The following is a 17,769-nucleotide window of genomic DNA, read 5'->3' on the forward strand; positions in this document are numbered from 1 at the left end:
ACATGATCAAGTGCATCTTTGTCATCTTTAATGTGTGCGTTTGAGATTTCAGGAGGTGTGGCTTTGGACGGCAGGAGAGGGATTGTATTTGAAAGATATTATGCAAACGGATAGCATTTAGGCGGATCACCTACTGCACCTTTAATAAGGAAAATGATAGTCATTAATAGATTTAAAATGAGATGTTCAGCTTGTTTTTATACAGTAAGGTTCAATTTTTTTTATGTTTTTGATAGACGTATCTTTATGCTCACCGAGGCTGTCAGTATAAACAGAAGTGATTATATTCTAACATATTTTGGAATTAAATCTATTCTACACTTTAGTGCAACTTGATATTTCAGAATTGTAATATGCAGACTTGCTCATGAAACATTTTTAAAATGATCATTTTCAATGTCCTTTACTTGTCCTGCTTCATATTTGGAAACCGTAATAGATTTTGACACAATTCTTTGATGAATAGAAATTTCAAAAGAACAAAATACATTTGAAATCTTTTGATTAGTCTAATGCCTCATTGCTGATGCATTAATAACTTTTGAAGCATACTGTCATTTCCCCAGCCTCAACTTTAACTCTATTGTGATAGAGAGTTCATGTCATGAGCGCATGAAATTCCTGTATCTTCACCAACATTTGTTTACTTATTTCTTACAAAGCTTGGCATCGCGCAGGAGGTGGTTGCGTAGGGCCCATTTATAATAATCAGCAAAACAGCTTTATTAGCCCTCTGTCAGCTTATCCCTGCGGGAGGTGAGCGCTTGGCGCCAATCTCTGCGTCTCCTCCAGAATCTGTTTTCCAGCAAAATGCTCATATGCCGTCCAATTGTGCGCACACCTATCCCTGTACTAATTCTCCCTGATCCTCTCAGTGTTAAAAAATATAAGTCTGGGAAGTGCAGACGATGCTGTAAGCGGGTGGTGAGCGCAAACTGTCAGATTAACAAGTCTGAGCACATGATCCTCCACAACATAGTCAGGAGGGCAATCACCCGGCGAGACCTGTTATGGAGATTCATTACTATGAAGTGCATGCATAAAAAAAAAAAAAGCAATCAATGGAGATGCGCGTGCACGTTCCGCTTGATTTCAATCAACACTGTCTTTTCTGTGGAAAAGGAAGTTGAGCATTTAGGTGTCTTATTCGTGGTCTTAAAGTACTAACAGAGGATTACTGAGGTAAATGTTGAAAGAGGTTTAGCCACTGTGCTTAGGCAGTGCTCTTAATTACATTTCAGCAGAGTGTCCCGCGTGCAGTTGGGCGAGAGATCATAGTGATGTCAGGTAAGGGGGGGCTTAAGCAGGCAGATAAAGCCTAGCTAATAGAGATAACATGAATCTGTAATTAAAGGTCTTTTTTAGTTAAGACAAGGAGCTGGCACTTGTTGGCCAAGCAGTCTGCGGCAGGACCCAAGACCTGAGCATCCCAGAGAGCGTGGGCTTTCTCGCTGGAGCTTTTGGCTTCTTTTTGGAGTCATTTGGAATGAAGTTATGAAAATTTTCATCCTAACTGAGAGCTTGGACTGATTCCCGCTTCTCTGGCAGACATTCAGAGGTGAGTCTAATATATCATCAGTCTGTCAGTTTGACTTTACTTTACCTTGCTCTCTTCTGATGCATATTTTATAGACTCAACATGTTCATTTTTGATGTGTAACTTTGTGGGTCATACACAATGCATAATTTAATTAGTAAATTGAGCTTTTTTTAACTCTTTTACATGCACTTTTAAATGTTTTGTTTACCTAAAATAGAGATAAAGGTTGACACACATCCTAGTCACTTCCATTCATTCTTGTCCAAGATTTCAATGTCTATCAGTGGAATTATCTTGTGCCCTGAAGGAAGACCAGATAATGAATATGACCTACCCTAACACAATGCTTGATTTAAGTCGTCAGCAGTTTTCCCTTAATTTATTCCTTTAATGAGATTATCCACATGCAAATCCATCCAGTTCAAGCCTGGGACTTGGATATGGCATCACTTATCATACACATGCCAAAAAGTGCACTTGGCTTGGAAATATGCCCAATGTTTGTTTTATAAACAAAGTTTAAGCCTCATATGATATTGTTCTGTATGCAAATCACCAAATGGCTCTGAATGCATGCTCTTAATGATATGAGTAGCAAGGTTAGGATGCCTACGCTGTAATGCCTGCTAGCATACAATGTACAGCTAGAAAGAAATGAAAATAATTGTAGATTTTGTGTCAGAGCTATTATTTTTAATTTTAAGATACTGTCTGAAAAAAAGTTTTTTTTTTTTATGATACAATTGATTTTTTTTGTTGGAATGTAGGTTTATTCATTTAATTTCTGTGGTTAGTAGTTTTTGTTTTTCAAAATATGTCTTTACATGTTTTTATTGCTTTTCTATTTGAATTATTTTAGCACTATTTTATTGAATTTTATATTTATTATATATTTATATCTGTAATATTGTAAATATGTACAAATGTTGTAAAGAATCATATGATTTATATGTCCTGCCAACATGTTTTACTGTAATTTAAAAATTTAAATTTTATTCAATACTTTTAAAAAGAGTTTAAAAAATATCTTTTAGCTCAGTTAAATGAAATGTTAAAATTGAAGTAGAAATTACTTGCATAGTTAATTTAAATCAATTTAAAATTTTAAGAAAACAACTATATGTTCAGTACTCAGCATAACTAAGTACACCCCATTTCAGAAATGAATATCTTCATCCATTTCTTAGTGAATATGGGTCATATATTTTGGATAAAACAGATTTACTAAACAGATACATTTGTTAAAACAATGTTTTAGTCACCAAATGTCATCATAAATAGGAAGATAATACATTTGAATTCTTGAAATATTGAGGAAAAAAAATTACAAACTATCAATACTTTGATAAAAACTTTGAATTAAATAAAACTTTGAATTTACTTCTATTTCTTGAATTTTGCTCTTTGAATTATTTTTATTGACATTTTTTCTCTAACATATAAATTTGGGTGTACTAATTTTGGATCATTATTAGTTATTTTGTTAGATTAGCTCCAGATTTGGCTGTAGTACTGACTAATTTAAAGTATATGCAAAAATATAATACTGTAAAGCTTCCTAATAAAAATATTAAATTCAATTAGAAATTTGTGAGGGGTGTACTCATATGCTGAGCACTGGATATCCCTTGTGGTGTTTAACGGAACAAGAACATTTTTCCACAGTATTTGCTATAATATGTTTCTCTTGTATAAAGTCTAATTTCTTATAGTTTAGCAGAAAAACAGAAGTTTAACCCCAGGTCCAAAAAGGTTAACATTGTTAACCCCTAAAACGAAGCACTACTGTCCAGTCACTTGCCTAATTAACATGATTTGCTTAGTTTACGTAATTAACTTAGTTGATCCTTTAAATTGCACTTTAAGCTTAATACTAGTATCTCACAACTAGTAGGGTATTATTAACTGTTATGCTGGCAAAGCAAATTAATTTGTTTTTAAAACTATTATGTAAAAAATGTGATGAAAACAGCACTTGGGATAAATTTGAAAATAATTAAATATTCACAGGAGAGCTAATTAATAATTTTGCCTCCAACTACATATATATTAGACCAGTGGTTCTCAAACTGTGGTACGTGTACCACTAGTGGTACGCAGGCTTACTTCTAGTGGTACGCGGAGGATTGAAATGTCATGTACATGCTACATATATTTCAAAATTTATAAAAAATAATGTATATAATATGCCATAAATTACATATAGCCTATATTTTTGAGGTAATCTGCCATGTTTTTTTTTTACTGTGCAGAGTTGTAGCTGCTTTACTGGACCTATCACGTGACTGTATTTTAATACTGCTCATTTTGGTGGAACTTGGAGAGAAAAATTTTTTCTGAGGTGGTACTTGATAAAAAAAAGTTTGAGAACCACTGTATTAGACTATTAAAATGATCATAACACTTACAAACAAGGTTATTTTAATACTCACTGAAAGATGATAAAAATCTGCTCAAAATCAAATCGTTCTTCTTGCATATATATAAATAAATATTGATGAACAATATTACTGCTGCTGGAAGGGCATCTGCTACATAAAACATATGCCAAAGTAATTAGAGTTCATACCACTGTGGCGACCCCTGATAAAAGTGAGTGAAGAATATTAAATACACAATAGTATTAAATTGGGAAAAATTATTTACAAACTTATTTATTTACAAATATATCTAAATATGACAAATATGGATAGGCAACATCATTCCTTCATTCCAAAATAAACACCCTCTTGTGTGTATTAGGCAGATTTTAACACTGTTGATGGTTTGTCTGCCTGCACCACATTTACCACATAAACCGATTGTATCCCAGATTTATCTGCAAGGTGTTTTTAGGACATCTCTGGGGCTAATGGAGGCTAATAGGCTTAGCACTTAGGGTGTATTGTCCGGTATGCTTACAAGCAAGGTTTGCTGAGGGTAAAACTCTAAACTCTGGGATTACCTCCAACACATCCCGTTAAAGTGCTGTATAGTCAGGATTTAGCTAATAGGATCTGAGGGGGGAATAGGGGCCCTGAAGGTAGTTTGGGGGTTGGCGGACAGCAGGAGCGCTGCATGCGGGTCAGCAGATGCAGCAGGCAGACTGCTGGACTAACAGGAGGATTACAGCACTCAGATTAGAACGGCTCCTCGTAACTGGTAATACGCACACAGGCCGTCCCATGCGCAACACTGGAGATTTCATCAAGGAGTAAAGATCCGAAGCTTTACATATCTGGGACGTGCGATTATTGCAGGAATGGGAGGATACATGCTCATGCAGTGTTGGAGAGGCAATACATTTAACAGTGCTATATAATTTAATGTGAAAATTATTTTAACTGTAAGAAATTGTGTAATTTGATTGTTAACGGATTATTTTCTGTAAAATTGTAGGATATTTTGAGTAATATTCTTTTGTTACTTTGATGTGTATATTGTCTCCTGACATTTAAAGGCTGTTTAGTAAAGCAATGTTAATCTGATGTTTTGATGCTTTATTTTTTAGCATCAACTATACAAATATGTGCTTTCAGACAGAGTAAAGCTATTAAACTAACTCTTGATATGACTTTACGTCTGTTTAAACTTCCAAGAACAGTCCCAATTTAAAGAGTTGCTAAAGTCTGATGTTGTGATGCATGTGCTTTACAATTAAATTATTCATATCTCAAACTATAATCTTAAAGTCTTCAAGTGATGAAGTATTTCTAAAATTTTAATTTATTAATTAAATAAAGTGATTATTGTAAACATTTTGCAAAAAATTATCATATATAAAATATTGTAATATAATGCAATATAATATAATGTAATATAATATATTGTAATATAATATAATGTCATGTAATATAATATAATGCAATATAATATAACGTAATGTAATATAATTTAATATAATATACTGTAATGTCATGTCATTTAATGTTATGTATTAAAATGTCGTATAATATATTGTTATGTAATATAATACATTGTAATGTAATATAATATAATGTGATATAGTGTAATGTAAAATAGTATTATGTAATATAATATAATGATACATATTACATAAATATTACAACAATTAGAAAACATTTCTCTGTTTTTATCATAACATTGTAACAATATTATAATAGTATATTAATCATACCTGTCATGCTATTTATATGTTGTTCTATTGTTGATTTGATCCTAAAGTCCACATTTTATTTTGATACTTGAAGAGTTCAGATGCAAAAACCTCTAAGTGCCATCTGAAATTTTCTCCTAAAATTGTTCTTAGTCTACTATGTATAAGCTGAGCAATTTCACTTTTATGTCAATTAATATGTTATTTTCATTGCCTTTAATGTGAAATTACTGAACATAAATATAGGAGCCTCAGAAAAATGCTCGTTTTAGAAGATAATTTCAGATGGCACTTAGAAGTTTTTGCATCTAAACTCTTCATATAGTTTTTATAATGTTATATACTTGCTTTTTTAATGCCTCTAAAATCTTCTTATACGGTTGAAGTCAGAATTATTAGGCCCCCTTTGAATTTTTTTTTTATATTTCATATAAATGATGTTTAACAGCAAGGAAATTTTCACAGTATGTCTGATAATATTTTTCCTTCTCGAGAAAGTCTTATTTGTTTGATTTCGGCTAGAATGAAAGCAGTTTTGATTTTTTTAATCACCATTTTAAGGAAAAAATTATTAGCCCCTTCAAGTAATATTTTGTTTCGATAGTCTAAAGAACAAACCACCATTATACAATAACTTGTTTAATTACCCTAACCTGCCTAGTAAACCTAATTAACCTAGTTAAGCCTTTAAATGTCACTTTAAGCTGTATAGAAGTGTCTTGAAAAATATCTACTCAAATATTGTTTACTGTCATCATGGCAGGTGTTATTGTTGTTAATGTTATTAGAGATGAGTTATTAAAACTATTATGTTTAGAAATGTGTTTAAAAAATCTTTTCTCCGTTAAACAGACATTAGGGAAAAAATAAACAGGGCGTCCAATAATTCAGAGGGGCTAATAATTCTGACTTCAACTGTATATCACAGGAAATAACTGGAAAAAACCTAAACTAATCAATTCCCAACGTCAAGCTTATCTTAACTGGATATTTTCAACTAGGTTCAAAGATGCTGACAAACTAATAACAGCCTGTCTTTTTCTTTCAGTATTTGGATTCTCAATCTCAGACTACTAGGAGTCACGTTACAGTAATATCTGACGACTGAGAAAAGATAAAGTACAGGAAAAGAAACGAACAGGTACATCTTCATTACACCCTGATTCTTTGTAACTTTGACGTTAGAGCTCATCCTTGGAATATTTTCACCTTAGTTGCATAAATGTGTGTCGTTCGTTAATGACAAAAAACTGTCAAGAAAAAAACCTATGCATGATCCAAAGGAATCGGTTGGGTCTTCTGTTAGTAATACAATGTTTATTTTTCTCTCTGGTATTTCAGTAATGTCTATGTGCATAATGCATCATGTTTCAGTCAGTTTGTCAGTCTGTGCATTACTGGTGTGGATTTTTTGTTGTTGCTTTTTATATGGTTGTATCAGGTAGTTTGTGACCAATGATCATAGGGATTGAATCACTGACTCGTCCATTTGACCGATTCTTTGATTCATTCTCGAGTTACACGTATATTCCTTGTAAAACAGGCATATTTGTTCACTTAATGTGTTTGAGTTTCATTTACTGACAGATTTTGTTATAATGCTTGTTATCACTGATAAATATATGTTTGTTTGTTTTTTGTATTTTCTTTATCACACTGACCCTGGTTTAATTATAGTAAATGTGTAGTAACTTTTTATAGTAACTTGTTAATTTGTTATTTTAACCAGTGTTTTCCTACAAATACAGTGTTTAAATAAACAATGGTTATATTAGTAAAAGATTAATTTGTGGTTAATGGTTCATTTTCATAAGAGACTGATTTGTAGTGCAAAAGGATTTACAGGTTATTTTACTTTAAATCTGAGGTCTCGATTGAAGTAATTGGATTAGAAACTACTGCATTTTGTTGTATGACAATTAAAGCTGTATGATTGGTGTAAAATAAAAGTGTGGGGCATTACAAAGTTAAAAATGAAAAAGAAAATTCTGTCATCAATAAGTCATCCTTCACTTGTTCAAAACCTGTTTGAGTTTCTTTCTAAAATGAAGATATACTGAAGAATGCTGGCAAAAACAAACATTGACCTCCCTAATATTTTTAGTTCCTACTTTACTATTATAATGTAAGTCATTAGCTGTTTTTTGTCAACATTCTACAGAATATCTTATTTTGAGTTCAACAGAAGAAATTCAATAAAGTTTACAACTATTGAGTGTAAGTAAATGATGAAGTAATGTTTAATTTTTGGGTAAACTATTGCTTTAAAGAATGAGTTTTGAATACTTAAAGTGACAGTCTACCAAAATAAATCAAATAAAAATACAACTCTGTCATAATTAGCTCAGCCTCATCATCACGTGCCAAATCTGTTCCTTGGGCTGAACACAAAAGATGATATTTTTGAATGATGATAATTGTATTTTTGTCTGCTGTGTTTTTAATGTGTTCATGTGTATGTTTGTTGCAGTGTCAGTGTCATGACCCCACGTGAGCAGCTCAGGAAGATCACAGCACTGGGCGAGCAGGGTGCCCTTGATGAGAAGCACTGGTACAGACTGGTCAACGGCATGTCTGCTGGAGGTGAGAGCTCATCACAGATGCAGCACAGTCCATTAAACACTTTAACCACAGCTGAAGAAATGAAAAACAGAGCTGCTTCTATTACTGACACCTTCACGTCTTCTCCTGTGGGTGAAGCAGAGTTGCGACAGAGGCAGGAGCTCATGATGAGGAACCAGATGGCCATGGCTCCACAGATCCTGGCTCAGGGGCAGCAGAGACTGCAGGGTGTGCCCGCACAGTTCGATCCCCGCTTCATGGAAAGGTCTGTTAAACTTAGCTCCAAATGAGCCAAGATATAAAAATCAGAATGTAATACCCCAAATGTTTTTTAAACTAATCCAGGGCCATTATTATTCTGTTGCATTGTTTCATTAAAAAAGCAGTATTTGTTTTTAATATTATTAATCATGACATGCACTGCACGGTGAGGCAGTGGGTAGCACATACGCCTCACAGCAAGAAGGTCGCTGGTTTGAGCCTCGGCTGGGTCAGTTGGCCATTCTGTGTGGAGTTTGCATGTTCTTCCCGTGTTCGCGTGGGTGTTCTCCGGGTGCTCCGGTTTCCCCCACAAGTTCAAAGACATGCTCTAGGTTAATTGGGTAAGCTAAATTGTCCATAGTGTATGTGTGTGTCAATACAAGAGTGTTTGTGTGTTTCCCAGTGATGGGTTGCATCTGGAAGGGTATCCACTGTGTGAAACATGCAGGATAAGTTGACGTTTCATTCAGGCTGTGGCAACCCCAGATTAATAAAGGGACCAAGCTGAATAGAAAATGAATGAATGAAATGAAGTAAGAAAACAAACAATCAGGAAGAATCATTAAAAGTAGTAGTTGTTCAATTCCTTTCAAAAACACAGATCCCAAAAACACTGTCAACTGGAGTTGCAATACAGGCTCATTGTGAAAATGTACCCCTATACATTTCTGTAGAGCGTGAATTATGTACTCAGAGTTACGTATGGCTGCATTTTGTTTTTAAAATGAACGCTACAAGGTGGTATGATGCCGCAGACGTTTTCGCCACTGTTTCGTTTTTGCGCTACCAGCTGACTGCTTACCTCTGTATGAACGGCTTTTCTGCTGTTGCCAGTTTGCTGAGTAGCTTTGCCCAGTAGAACCTGAGACACAAAGAGTAGTTGACCGTGACCAGGGGTGCTGCTAGGGGAGTCTTGAGAACGATTCTAAGGGCCTACGCTATTTTGGGGCCTCCAGAGAAACTTTTAGGGCCCATCCGATGCTACCCTCAATTGTCATAAGGCCCGGCGTCCCTAACCGGAACAACAGAGTTTGAGTCTGGCGAGGTTCCAGAAACAAAAGGCCAAAAAATAAAATAAACAAGTGAATAACAGGGTGAAAACGTGGTTAGACCTGAAAATGTGATAAAAATAGGCGGCCATGAAGGCTTTTTTCTGGATTGCTTTTGAAAACATCGGATTAGGGAAGTGGGTTGGTGGGGTTATTGGTAGGTAGGTCGGTCAGTTAGTTACTCAACAGCGGCCTCTGATGGATTTACAAGAGAACAGCAGGCGCGAATGGCACTCACGAGAGAAATTTGAGATCTGAAAAAGCATACACAGCGGCCTCTGGTAGATTCGTGAAAACAAAAACTGCAAAAAACATAGCTACCGAGACGTATTATGCACTGTCCAGAAAAGTATCAATAATGAGCCTGGATTGTAAGTTGCGCAAGTCGCTTTATGAACACATTTTATATATTGTTATTCAGCATATTGTTATTTACACAAACTACTATAATTTTACACACATTTTTAATAGATCTCACTGTTTATTTCTCTTGTTTATATTTATGTTTGTTCCTATTTTGCCAATTTTTGTGAGCTTCGACAAGCTTTTTAATTGTTTTTAAATAGGGTCAGTAAAGATCTATTTTGTGGTACTTTACTAATAAATGAATGTTTTTGATTTTCAGGGAACTGGTGCCGCCCGCTGACATGGTATCAGCTGATGCTAGACAGATCCACATGGGTGCCCACCTCGGCCAACAACTGCCCCCAAACTCTAACGTTATTCCAGGCAGAGGATATCCTGGCACAGGTTATTACTAAATTACATACAGGCTCATAACAGAAAAGACTTGCTGAGGAACAACCATCTAACTGTAGATTATTTATTCATTTTTAGGTTACAACTTTCTTCAAACTGAAAGCATGGAGACAGTTGCCAGGCGACAGGAGTTAATTCACAAACAGAACATAGCCAGGTACATTTCAGTCTATCTGTTTCCAACACAGATTCATAGTTTGCTTTTAATAGCAAGAAATAAGTCAATTTTATTTTTAGGATGGAGATGAATGCTATCCTGCACCAAAAAGAATTGGAAAATGCCCACCAAAAGGGTCTTATTAGTATTGAGAATCCCATGATGTACCAGGGCATCCAACCCAATCCAATGGCATTCAGGGGCCGTCAGAGACTCCCAGATGGTCACGATGTGTTCGTCCACCGCACTGCTCTCGAAGACCTGCACGCCAACAGCCTCCTCATGTCAAGCCCTTACCCACCCATCAGCACACTGCAAAGGGAGCGAGGGCGGAGGACAGGCCGAAGGACCACCAATCACAAGAGTTCAGACAGCAACATCACTCTCCCTAAGGGCCAATCAGAAGAGAAGAACATTGAGCAGAGTCCAGGAGCAGCTTCGGGGGAGGAGAAAGAAGCAGAAGGAAAAGGAAGTGACGCCACCAGCAGCAAACCACACCAAACCAAAGCCGAAACAGAGCTGTCTTCTGGCGGCAGTAGGAAAGGTTTTAAGGAGGGAGAGCCTGGGATTCGCAAGGCGTGCATTAGTGGACAGGAGGGATGTGCAGAAGTCAGCAACTGCAATGCAAGCACCAGTGATAAAGACATGTCCAACCCGTGCTCAGCTTTCCAGGACAAGTTTCTGTACCCGTCTACCTCTGGTCCACTCACAGGAATGCCCTATATGCTCCCTGTGCCAGGAAATGGACTTTTGCCACTCGGTGTGTTTGTTAGTTTCACTCTGGGGTAGTTTTTAGTGTTATTTTACTATTATTCGTATATTATTCTGCCCTCCAAAAGCAAAGTGCAGTATTTATGTAGACACTAAAAATGCCTGTAATGTTTTTGGACCAGCTTGCATTTTGTTTTGACAATAATTATGACATTAAATTGAACCAGGAGTCTTTGTCACAAGGCATTACAGATGTTTTAGGTTTTACTCAGTTTTGAGAAAATGTGCAGTTACAGCACTTTGCCTTTGCAGGGCATATTTTGTGATACCTCCATGGAAAACAAAATAGGAGGTCTATTGAAAATTCTCAGTTTCTCTGAAATTGCTGAGTTCATTGGGTATGGGCAGGGGCAGAATTAGTGAGGGCAATAAGGCCCGAAAGTTCTAAAATGCACCTTTTGAACGATTTATTTTTAATTGATTTATTTTGCTGTTTTTATTCTTATATCACTCAATCTTCTTTTCTACATTTTGTCTTAATGCAAAATAATAACAACATGTAAAGCATCTGTAAAACTTTTTAAATGATTAGTTATTTTAAAATTCACAACAAAAAAGATGTATAAACTATTTTGTTTTTAAAACTAAATCTTTACCCAATTTGACTGCTCCATGATTGAGGGTGGGGGACACATTTGCGATGTGATGAACATTTAACTTATATTTTTAGACCCTTGCCATACAAAATATGATAGAAAATGATGTTATATATAATTTATAGGTATAATTTATACTTCTAGGTATTTATTTGGGGTGGCTGCTTACCTTGGGAGGTAATAAGCAAGATAAGCGGCCGCTTACCTTGCTTATTGGTTAAATCCTCCCCTGGGTATAGGTTTGAATAAAATGTTAATATTTGTTTCCTTCTATAAAAGTCTGACAATATTTCTTCAAAATTCAAATATAAATATTGTCATTTAGAGCTTTTTTAATACAAACTGTCAGAAAAACAACGGTTTCCATTTGTTGTGACTTAAAATCATGGTTATTTCAGCAAATAAAAGACTTTTATATTGTGTCTAAAATGAAATGTTAGAAATGTTATATGTAGTTTACATTATTGCTGAAAATATACTGTAAGTTGTGAACTCAGAGAAACTGAGAATGTTTTATACAATTGAAGTCAAAATTATTAGTCCTCCTGTAATTTTTTCCTTTTCCTTTTGTTAAATAATTCCCAAATGATGCTTAACAGAGCAAGGAATTTTTCACAGTATTTCCTAAAATATATTTTCTTCTGGAGAAAGTCTTATTTGTTTTATTTTGGCCAGAATAAAAGCAGTTTTTAAATTCTTTAAAACTATTTTAAGGTCAATATTATTAGCCGCTTAAGAAATATTTTTTTAATTGTCTACAGAACAAAGCACTGCTACACAACGACTTGCCTAATTACACTAACTTGCCTAATTGACCTAGTTACTCTTTTAAATTGTGCATTAAGCTGAATACTAGCATCAAAGATATATAAATAAATCAGGTATTAGAAATTTGTTATTAAACTACTGTCTAAAAATTTGTAAATAAAAATATCTTCGTTAAACAGAAATATACAGGGGGCTAAAAATTCAGGAGAGCTAAAACAGTATTCATTTGTGAGTGCATAACTGGCTGTGTAAAATAGACAAACAGTTTAATAAACAGTTTAATACTGAAATATCAATCAGTATATGTATAATAAATTTGTAGCTACTTGATATATATATATATATATATATATATATATATATATATATATATATATATATATATATATATATATATATATATATATATATATATATATATATATATATATATATATCAAGTAGCTACAAATTTAGAGTATAGGTCTCAAACTCGATTCCTGGAGGACCGCAGCTCTGCATAGTTTTGATCCAACCCTAATGAAACACAGCTGATCCAACTAATCAAGGTGTTCAAGACTACTAGAGACTGTTAGGCAGATTTGAGTTGGAGGTTGTTGAAGCTAAACTACACAGAGCTGCGGCCCTCCAGGAATTGAGTTTGATTTAAAGCTTTCATTCAACTTTATTTTATACATGTTCAGTATAGTCAATTAAATTAATTTGTACTTATTTTAAGAAATCTTACAATTATTACAGTATAATATGTGCTATCTATTGATTTTTGGTTTTGTTTTGTTATCAACTAGGACCCCCTAATATGTTTCTCAATGGAGAAGAGATGCCTTCATCAGAAGATATCCGCAAGTGGACAGTTGACGACGTCTACAGCTTTATCAGTGAAATCCCAAGCTGTGCCGAATATGCACAGGTAACACAAATCTAAAATGACAGCATGAAATTATAACCTCAAAGTTTTTTTCGGTCTTTCTCATTATTTTGTGTCATCCATGGCAGACATTCAAAGAGCACATGATTGATGGAGAGACATTGCCTCTTCTTACAGAGGATCATCTTCTGGACACACTTGGGCTAAAGCTCGGACCTGCGCTCAAGATACGCTCACAGGTATTCACAATGTTTCCAAACTCATTTTTCTATGAATAAATTCTGCTTGTCAGTTACTGTTTCCAAGTCTCTACACATGTGATCAGAGAAAACTCTCCCGATAGCTTTCAATGAGATTTGTTTAGTCATATCACACATTAAAGTGAATCTTTTTCAAAATCACAGTGCACACTACTGTACATCCCAAACACCATTCATTTAACAATTCAGGAAAATGAACTGGTGTCTTGCCATCTGAGATTTAGCATTGGATATTGATATTACTGTCATAGGTGCGTCCCAAATCCGTATTTATGCACTAATCTAAGCCATTTTGTAGTATAAACAGTTTAAGTAGTGCGTTCACACTGAAAACTCTAAAAATAATAAGTGAACTTTAATTACCCGGATGACAGACTTATTCAGCCGTTAAAAAGAAGTGTGTAATGTTGGACACTTCACATACTCAACGGCTGCTGCTTTTTTCATGTTGTGGAAGGGGTGGAGCTATGGGGCGCTCATGTTGGATTATTTTATTTGTTTTGTAGTGTAATAGCAAAATTCTCCTATGAGAGTGATTATAGCGTCTCCTGATGGTAAATGTGTTTATACTCATGGCAGGTATTATTTGGTAGTTTGGTCATTTATTTCACAAATTTGGAAACCGTTTCCGCTTAGTACAAAAATGTGTTCCATATGGGACTACATTACATATACTACATACACTACATACATATACTATGCTGTTGAGTGTGTAAATGCATAAGTGCATAGTGTATAGTGTACCGTTTGGGACACAGCTCATGATTTTCAATAGTATTACAGTCTTATTTTATAATAGTATTTGTGGGCGGCACGGTAGCTCAGTGGTTAGCACTGTCGCCTCACTGCAAGAAGGTTGCTGGTTTGAGTCCCAGATGTGCCAGAAGGTGTTTCTGTGTGGAGTTTGCTTGTTCTCCATGTGTTCCCATGGGTTTCCACAATCCAAAGGTGAATTGGATAAACTAAATTGGCTGTAGCGTGTGTGAATGAGTGTTTGATAGTTTCCTAGTACTGGGTTGTGGCTGGAAGAGCATGCGCTGCGTAAAACAGATGCTGGATAAGTTGAATTCCTCTGCGGCGACCTCTGAAATAGAGACTAAGCCGAAGGAAAATGAATGAATAATAGTATTTGCTATACACTTTTGGCAGCTGCATTTGGACCTGAATATTGACATCAGACATCTGGATGCTTGACATTAGACCATTGTGCTGTCCTTGAATTCTGTGTACACTGCTCACCCTTTGGGTCAAAACAGACCCATCTTCACAAAACCTCTACAATAAAGCAGATCAATTTTCAATTCCTAAAACTATCTTGCATAAAGAAGCAACCTCATCTTCATCACAAACTAAAATGAAGGGAATATTTTCTCATGATAAATGTACCAGTGTAAAATGTTTTTAGCAAGACGGTATTGGTTCAGTTTAAAGCAGAGGATTCTTATTGTGTGTGTGTGTGTGTGTGTGTGTGTGTGTGTGTGTGTGTGTGTGTGTGTGTGTGTGTGTGTGTGTGTGTGTGTGTGTGTGTGTGTTTTGTGGTGTAAAGAAATTTACCTGAAGAAGAACCATTGTACCCCAATTGTGTTCAGGCTTCATGAAAATAGAAAATGACTTTTTTTTCTAAATTTAGGGAAATTTTAGTAAAAGTCACAAAATTTTGAGATGAAAAAGACATTGTTTATGTTTTTTTTTTAATCTTGAGATTAAAAAAAACATTGTTTATGATTTTTTTTTTCTATTTTTGAGATGAAAAAACATTGTTTAAATGCTATTAAAATGACGCCTTCATAATTTTTGACCCGTAAGCCAACAGGAGGGTTAACTAAAATATATAAAGAATCAGTTCAAATTAAATTAAATTAGATTGAAATTTAATGAAATAGGGTCAGTTAACATGAAATGAAAGGGAACAATTCACAAAAACTAAAAAGTCTGCCATCGTTTACAAACCCTTCACTTGTCAAAAACTTGTTTGACTTTCTTTCTTCTGTAAGCTGAAAACCAGCCACCAGTGACTTCCATAGGATTTGATTTGAGTTCTATGGAAGTCAATGGATACAGCTTTCTTCAAAACATCATTTTTGCTGTTAAACAGAAGAATGAAATTAATAATGGTTTGGAAACACTTGAAAGTGAGAAAATAGGTATTTATTTGCATTTTTGGTGTACCATACATTTAAGTAAAAAATCCAATAAAATGAACACACATATCTACATTGCTCAGCCTAATTGAGTACACCCCATTTTAAAAAGGAATATTTTTATCCATTTCTCAGTGAATATGGGTAATATATATTGGTGCATTTGAAAAAAAAAAACAGATTTATTAAAGAGATGAATTTATTAAAATAATATAGTAGTCACAGAACATCTTTATAAATGGAAAGATAATACAATATTTTTTTCAAGAAAACTTACAAAGTAAAACATTTCAACAAAGTTGTATATATTTTTTGTTTCTATTGATTTCTGCTATTTTAAAAATATATATTTAATATTTTTCCCTTACATATACATTTTTGATACATTTTGTTAGATAAGCTTTAGATTTGGCTTCAGTGCGGACTAAAGTAATGTATATGCACAAGGATAATATTGTAACGCAACCTATAAAATGAGTGATTTGTGGGGGGTGTATACATGGTTCTAATCTCCAAATAGCCTCTTTAAAAAGCTTGAAGATGATTGAAGAATAACCTTAAACTCTCCTACTGTGTTTTCAGCTGTCCCGGCGGCTGGGTAACATGTTCTACAACATGATGAATTTGCCACTGCCTGTTTCTGGCCTTCAGCCTCCACCAGAGAAGAGTGTGGACCGATCGTCAGACATCAGCTCTCCGCTTAACTGCAACAGTGTGGAGATGCTCAGCAGCCCCAGAGACACTGACGCTCTTAAAGCTGCAGAGCCTGTGAGTGAAGCTGACAACCTCTCGCCGAGCCAGATGAGCGAGACCACCTAAACTACTGGACAAATACCTCAAGATCATCTGCTGACCCCTACTGCACTACTACATGCTGGATTATATGTATAATATATATTTTTAAATGTCCATCACAAATGTAACGTTATGCAATAGGGGCTCTAAAAAGTTGATAGACTGTTAAATGCTGGATTTTTCTACATATGTATATTTTGTAATAAGTTAGTCAGCAATTACAAATCAGTTTTTGTCCTTGTCATTATAGCCTTTTATATTGTAAAAAAAAAGGGTTTTTACTTGAATTATTATCTAATGTCATGTGTGCTATGGAGGAAATAAACATTTTACTCATTGTTTTTTGTTTGGCCGCAGACCGAGTCCCACCACCAGTGACGATATACTATACAGCCATATTGCACTGCTACGAGTGTGATATTGCGTTTTGACAACAGTTCGACAGCATAATCGTGTATATAAAAAAGAAAATCAAACACGAGAGTCTAAAAACCCGTTTGTAAGAGGAACTACTTTCTTCCGCCATTCATTCACATCTGCAGCTGACGTCAGAACAATAGATACAATTGCTACTTCACCAATGTCACTTTAGAGCTAGTATTCGAATGATTCTCTAGCGTAATGTCTAAAGTGATGACAAAAGTGATTTTGCCCCCATTTTAAGATTATACGGCTGAACGACATGAAATGCCATCAGTCTACAGAGATTTCCCAGTATTTCACTGTTGCAATCAGGAAATCACAATAATTATCCCCTATGCAGTGAAACACTATCAGATTACTGTTGTGTCTGCAATAAGGAAAAACGCTAAACACATGCTTGCATATGCTAACACTTGCTAACAGGAGATGCATTAGAAACAAACAAACGGATAAACCAACTCTGCCTTCACAGTTCAGTCTGCGGCTGCTCATCAACCCTTGATGAGTTCACTACACCGGTGGTCAGAGCGCCACACACCAAGGTTGTCATACAGTTAATCACAAATGATCAGTCTTTTCAATCACAGGAAACTTATTTTAGGTCTCAAATGCCAAAATACACATTATTAGTAGCTGAACAAATCCTTCACAGTTCATAAAACACACCACGGTTGTCTGTGAAAAGGGTAATAATCATATAAGCATGATCTGACATCGTGCTTC

General features: G+C 35.0%; 1 protein-coding gene across 8 annotated transcripts; it reads left to right on the forward strand.

Moving 5' to 3' along the window:
- Nucleotides 1-1,340: 1,340 nt before the first annotated feature.
- Nucleotides 1,341-16,961, forward strand: samd7 (sterile alpha motif domain containing 7). Of its 8 annotated transcripts, none has more exons than XM_073919425.1 (10): nucleotides 1,341-1,558; nucleotides 6,685-6,777; nucleotides 8,107-8,219; nucleotides 8,337-8,463; nucleotides 10,134-10,258; nucleotides 10,346-10,424; nucleotides 10,505-11,184; nucleotides 13,348-13,469; nucleotides 13,556-13,666; nucleotides 16,411-16,961. In XM_073919425.1, exons 3-10 carry the CDS (start codon nucleotides 8,117-8,119, stop codon nucleotides 16,645-16,647), a joined length of 1,584 nt encoding a protein of 527 aa, XP_073775526.1. In that variant the 5' UTR covers nucleotides 1,341-1,558; nucleotides 6,685-6,777; nucleotides 8,107-8,116; the 3' UTR covers nucleotides 16,648-16,961.
- Nucleotides 16,962-17,769: the final 808 nt, after the last annotated feature.

Source organism: Danio rerio, chromosome 2 (genome assembly GCF_049306965.1).
Source record: "Danio rerio strain Tuebingen ecotype United States chromosome 2, GRCz12tu, whole genome shotgun sequence".
NCBI lineage: Eukaryota > Metazoa > Chordata > Actinopteri > Cypriniformes > Danionidae > Danio > Danio rerio.

What these genes read in the sequence shown, in the direction of transcription:
- samd7 (XM_073919425.1), top strand. Translation starts at nt 8,117, where the DNA reads ATGACCCCACGTGAGCAGCTCAGGAAGATCACAGCACTGGGCGAGCAG. An exon ending in GATCCCCGCTTCATGGAAAG is followed by an intron (nt 8,464 to 10,133) that starts GTCTGTTAAACT and finishes TTTGATTTTCAG; the next exon opens with GGAACTGGTGCCGCCCGCTG. An exon ending in GCTGTGCCGAATATGCACAG is followed by an intron (nt 13,470 to 13,555) that starts GTAACACAAATC and finishes CATCCATGGCAG; the next exon opens with ACATTCAAAGAGCACATGAT.